The 6297-nt window shown below is 36.8% G+C and overlaps 1 protein-coding gene across 5 annotated transcripts; it reads right to left on the bottom strand.

The window, feature by feature from the left end:
• Positions 1-2311: 2311 nt before the first annotated feature.
• Positions 2312-6161, bottom strand: LOC103402120 (uncharacterized). 5 transcript variants are annotated; one of them, XM_070813374.1, is made up of 5 exons: positions 5863-6113; positions 5093-5390; positions 4490-5002; positions 3679-3870; positions 2312-2682 (listed from the first exon to the last, which is right to left on the bottom strand). In XM_070813374.1, exons 2-4 carry the CDS (start codon positions 5201-5203, stop codon positions 3859-3861), a joined length of 636 nt encoding a protein of 211 aa, XP_070669475.1. In that variant the 5' UTR covers positions 5204-5390; positions 5863-6113; the 3' UTR covers positions 2312-2682; positions 3679-3858. The 5 variants fall into 5 exon arrangements, with proteins under 5 accessions (XP_070669475.1, XP_017178111.2, XP_070669474.1 ...); XM_017322622.3 differs by having other exon boundaries at positions 3679-5002; positions 5093-6087; XM_070813373.1 differs by having other exon boundaries at positions 3679-5390; positions 5863-6003.
• Between the last annotated feature and the right edge of the window lie 136 nt (positions 6162-6297).

Here is a 6297-nt window from a genome sequence, read left to right as displayed (position 1 = left end):
ATATTTAATTTTGATCATTTTAACAAGCATTGACTAAAATTAAACCATTCCAATCAAAGCCCTTACTTAAAATAACATATAAGGTGTCACTCAATATTACAATTTAGTTATATTTCTCTTCACTTACAAAAAAAAAATTTAAGTTCGAATCTCATTTTACTTAAAAAAAAAAAAAAACATATAAAGTACGCTGTTGTGGGACACTTGAGTTACCCTCAATTTGTTGCTCGTACTATCCAGTATTGATTGGACTGCTATTTAATAAATTAAGTTTTCAGATCTAACACGTGCTGTTTGACTTTTCATTATCCTTGACCAATTTGTTGCTCCTACCATCCTCTTAGGTCCATTTCATTTATAACCATTTAATCATTAGGAACTTTAACGAAAAGCATCAAGTACTGTTCATTTTAACGAAAATTACATTTTTACACTAAAAAGTCAATTATGGTACTATTCATTTTACCCTTTATTTTGTCCTTATCATTAAAACTTAAAGTTTTCAAGCCCTTTTCATTAGTTTTCATTTTAATTTTTGTTGGTTGATTTTTAGTTTTCGTGGTTGAGATATGAGAAAAGAAGATATGAAGAATGGTACCAAGAAAGAGGACGAAATAGAAAAATAAAACAAAACAAAATTCTGAAAATGGAAACAATTTAAAATATATTTTGACTTTTAATTTTGATTTTGAATATTTTCATCCTTCATTTTTTTTCATGTATTTTCTTTTTATCGTTAACACATAAAACATTTAAAATAAAAATAAAAACAAATACTTATCAAACCGCTCTAAGTTTTCAAATCAAATGATTCCAGAGTTTGCAATTTACTTTTTTTTCTTTTATTTTTGAACTATTTATGCGTATCAACAATGTGTTCTCTAAAAATTGTAAAAATAAAACTAATCTAAACCAGACTTGTATTTATGGTATGAAGCAATTGGCACTAGACAATAGTTCCATCAAAGAGAGAAAGCAAAAAACTCAATGCAAATAACAAAATTAAAAATTAAAAAAAAATAAAAACTCGTTCAAATGTAAGTTTTATTGACGTCCAAACACTTGAATGGTTAAACGTAGATATGAAAAAGTTGAAAGTCTACCGTAAAACCAATCGATAATATGGGGAGCAGCTCAATCTCTTATAAGCCCTAACAAGGTTTCTCCTTTCACCAATGTGAGACTTTTTTACCTTCACATTCTCACACGCCCTCTCATGTGAAGTGAATTTTCAAGCCGAACACATAGTCAACATAAATTGGGTGATGTGGAGCACGTGTGACCTTCAAGCTTTACATGCGGACCAATCTGCTCTGATACCCCATCCCAACTTAGATGAATGGACATCAAAATCAATGTATGCTAGCCGACATTGGAAGATGACAAAACCATAATATGCAAATGAGGTGTAAAAAGTACGAATAAATTGAAATCAAAGTCTAGAACTAATTTAATCTAGGAGTGAGAGTGCAATGCAGGAAAAACTCTTATACAATGCATGCAACGTCAGAATATACATTAAGGTGCGTTAAAGGTAAAAATATCCACGTCCTGGACAGGATGAACAACTTCCCAGATAAATTATTTTACTTGGACACAATGTCCAAGTCAGAATCATTCAACTCCTCATCAACAACCTGCTTAAAATTATCATGCTTGGTCCACAAAGAAAAAGAAAAACTAAACAGTTTGAGCTTAGGAGCAGGAATTTTGTCAGAAACAAGGCCAATAACAAGAGGGTAATGATCTTTCTTTCAGAACCTTAGCCAAGTAATCACCATCTCTAGATGACTCTCTTTCAATTGATGGTGTTGGCAAAACAACCTTAGAAGAAACCGCTACATGACCAATCAAGAACAATTGCATCACCCACCCCGCTCTAGCCAAAACGAATCCTATTTCGTGTTACCTTCTCCATTACTGTGTTCTCATACTTTCCTTTGTTAGAAATTCACAGACAACATTATGGAACTTCCAAACCGGGGGGCCCGGAAAAATAACAAGAATCAGTGTCATGGTGATGCTACGAGACGGCAATTTATCGTATAAAAGAATCTGTGCCCATTGCTTGGGTCTGAAAGTGCAAGACTAGCTGGACCCGGACAGACTAATCGCTAAACACTCGCCCAGAGTGCCAAGTATAGCATTCAGTAAGAAATAGCCACTAACTTCAAATTCTATTCCCTTTGCGCTTATGCGTTCGAATACTACGCAAATTTGGCAAGAAAGGAGACAAAATATGAAATAAGCTCAAATGTTCATGTAAGATTTCCACTTAGCCATTCCAGGGACATTTTCGTAGCTTCACAACTTTGGGGAAAAAAATATAATAAGATTAGGGACGGGTTATAACATTTTCTATAGTGATTTACACACGTTTTAAGTTATAGCCGCAACTGCGGCAAGAACGGACGAAGGCCACGTAAAGAAATGAAGAAAAAGAGGAACGAAGGTACACAGAACTCACTATGATATATATTAACAGATGTATACAATCATTTGATGGAGAGCTTGACCGGTTTTTTCCAAGGATTAAGCATTGGAACCGTCTGTCGTGACTTGCCTGTAGAATGCTGGTATGTCTGAACTGATCAAGAGCATGCTAAAGTTCCCCCAGGTTTTGACTCAATAGAAAGAAGAGGAAAGGATCCTAAAGAACCCATCCGGATTATCAGCTTCGACCTGAAAATTAACGGACAAAAACGAGCAACGCTGCATATTTAGCAAATACTGTACAGTTGATGGTATCCCATTGATGCAAGTTACAGACAAACTGCATTGAACAATTTCATTTTTTAAGCAGCATCTTATACATTCCAGACTGCATTAACAAAACAACACCAAAGAATAACTTGTGCATAACCATATGACAAGCACAACTTCCCCAAAACTACTAATTCCCATGTCCAAAATGACGACAAGCTGTTCTTGTGATACTCAGGGGTGGTTTGGGAGTGAGGTGCTTAAAAAAAAAAGGACCCATGAAGAAAAGCTGTGAGGGTTTTAGGTGTTTGGTAAACTGAAAAAAAAAAGGGCTTATTTTGGAAGCTGCTGTGAGAATAAGCTGAAATCAAAGGAAAAAGCTGAAGCTGCTATTTTAAGCTTTGGAAAACTGGCTTTTTTTCAAAGCACACGGAGCTATAGTGCTCCCTTAATGAAAAGACCCACTATCAGACTGCTTTTTTTTTCAAAAGCACTTTTACAAAAAAGTTTACCAAACACTCTGCTGATTTATTTCACAGCCGCTTATTCTCACAGCATAGCCGCTTCTTCTCACAGCAGTTTTTTTTCAAAGCACAGCTGAACAACAATGACACCACTTTTGCACAAAATTTTAAATCCTAAAACCGCTAACCCATACAGACACCTGCGCTACTAAACCCAAATAACCATCGAAAATAACTACATTACTTATGACTCCCATGCTCAATAAGCTCTTAACCATTGAAAAGAACTACATTACTTATGACTCCCATGCTCAATAAGCTCGCCCAGGAGTCTGGGACCCAATACTCATGTATGCACAACACTGCTAAACTTGAAAATTAGATTGGTGCTATATACAGAAACAATAACAACCAAACATGAAAAAACTTATGACAGTTAATCCATAAAGAAAAGATTCAGAGCCAAAACTACAAATTAATCCATTCAAGCATGTCTCGCGGTTTGAAGTACCTATGCATCTTTGGAGAATCCTTTTCAAACTAGAGCATGCACAACATCGGGCTTTGAGGAAACCTGCCTTTAAGAAAAATTGGTAGCATCTCTCTTGGATCCTGATATTTTGCAGTATGCAAGGATTCCCCCTCAACATTCTGAATACAACCTTTGAAGCTTCAGATTGCACATCCACTTTCAACAGCATACCTTCCAATGAAAAAGGCATTACGATACCCATCATACTTGTCACATTGCATTTTAGCACATAGTATTTATGGAGAAGTTGCGAGAAATATCAAAATCACTCCCATTAAAATACTTCAATAACCACAAAACGGCAGAACGGCTTATCATTCCTGCCGAATCATGAATGACAGGATCCCTTTTTTTGCTCTCAGATTTTTCTGAAAAAAAAAAACAGCCAAGCTTTCAACTAGAATTGGGCAATTAGATAATGATCCCATTTAGCCATAACAGCAGAAGCAAAATCCTGAAAAACACTGTTAATGGTATTGGAGTTTCCATACAGGAAGAATAGTTGCCCACAAAATGACCAGGACGACAAGCTTGTTGACACTTTTTCGAGATTTCAAATTTCCTACCTGACAAAAACCTGTCGAGCTTGTTGCAATATAGGAGACAGTGCATCACAAGAGGTCAAGACATCAAGTGAACAAATCACTCCTCTCTTAACAAGTACACTAAAAGAAGTTGACACACCTTTAACTAAGATATCGTAATGTTCCACATCATAGTTCTCCATAAGAAGGAATAGAAATTCAAGAAGAGTGTGAGTTATATCAATGTATCTGGGTATAGAATATACCATTAATAGCATTGCGGGTTCAATATCCATAATATTGTCTACTCTTTCCTCAAAAAAGAGCCAATCATAAAGTAGAGCCAATTTCACATTTGCTTCGACATAATTCTTCGTGCAAGATTTCAAAAGCCAACCTATAACAGCCCATCTTGGAACGACATCTGACTGAATGACTTCGTTGGTCGGGTGGTAGGCACAACATATAAATCGAACAATGTCAATTATGAGAGTCTCCCTGTTTGGTTCCCATAGAAACTTCTTGGCAAACCATGCCTGGTGACGCTTCTGGTTTCCCAACTTCACATGAGTGAGTAAAAATCGCAATTGGGCCTCCATTTCTGGAGTAATCCGAAGTAACATATACTCACTTGGAGTCCTTGTGTTATAGAGCTGTGGAATACCATAAAATCCCCGAGCCTTAAACTCGCCCTGGTTCAATACCAAATCCTTCCATATTGCTCTAAACTTGGGTAAATGAACCAAATCTTGTAGAAGTCGAACAAGATCCCTGCCAACCTTCAAACACAAAGGAAACTGCTCCTTTAAAACTTTAATACAAAAATCAATTTCCAATTGCTTTAATGCCTCTAATTTTGGATTACTCACAAATCTAGAGTGATCAGCTAAAAGCCGAAGATAAGTATACAGCCCACTAGTCAAAATCATCGGATCAACCTGTAACAAGTAATCCCATTTCGACATAAAGATGGTCGCCATCTCAAAACACAGCCACAGATTTCCATCACTAAAATCCCCTCCAAGAATTTGCCTCAACAAACAAACCAACAAACCTTCAACGCCTACTGCTAGAACATTGATCAACTCCTTAGTAGCCCAAATCAATCGAGACTTGACTGGTTCAAGAAGCTTGACATACAATTCATTCACGACCTCGACCAGCAAACTAACAAAGCAGCAATACCCATCAGTGACAATAGCATGCAAGTGCTTCATATGTGCCTTTCCAACATGGGTTTCACATAAAACACCATAAAGGATGGCTTTGTTGAGAAACAAGTATTCTTGTGGATTTGGAATTGTTAATGCAAAAGGGGGCCTCAGTTTTGGTTCAAAAAGTTCAAAGGCTTGCCTGAGAGAGAGCTCTGTCGGGTTTTTGGCTTCGTGGGAAGAGATTTGAATTAGTTTCATATTGCATAAGTGGTAGTAGAATAGAGTTGAGAGAATCAGTCAGATGGTACTGAAATTGAACTTAGCAAATCATATTCCAGAGACCCAAATCTATTGGGTTTTCGAAGAAACAGTTTCCTCGTCAGTAACTCACTCTAGGGTTTCGGAATCGAAAAAGCCCCAAATTTCGTTCTGAAACCCTTAGAGACCCATTTAAATTGGACTTTGAAATTCCAGAAATTACTAACCTTTCGTTGCTTCGGCACCAGGAAATTCGATGACGATGAAGAGTTTGAAGAATATAAAATTAAAAAAGCTTTCAACTTTGAAGGGAATTGCAAAAAGGAGATGGTCTGATGGTGAGGTGGGGCTCAGAGCTCTGCAATTTCAACCTCCGAGTCTTGAGTGTTTAGGGTTTTAGATTTCCGCCGTTGAATTACATCCGACGGCTGGCACCACACCTTCGCGACTAGCGCGCCACGGCTTTGCCCGGGAAAACACGTTGATTTGAACAGTTTCCTTCCCTTGATAAGGGGTTTTGTTTAGTATAGACGGGATTTAAATTATCGGTATATGTAGAAATATTGGTGCGTAAAGTTGTGGAAACAATGATGGATGTATCAATATCGGTATTGATTTTCTCGATAGAAATGATGGAAATTTGCTCTAAAACGTGAAAATTT

The sequence above is a fragment of the Malus domestica genome, chromosome 15, assembly GCF_042453785.1.
Source record: "Malus domestica chromosome 15, GDT2T_hap1".
Classification (NCBI taxonomy): domain Eukaryota; kingdom Viridiplantae; phylum Streptophyta; class Magnoliopsida; order Rosales; family Rosaceae; genus Malus; species Malus domestica.
Note: the sequence above shows the minus strand (reverse complement) of the source record. Positions and strands in the feature narration are given on the sequence as shown.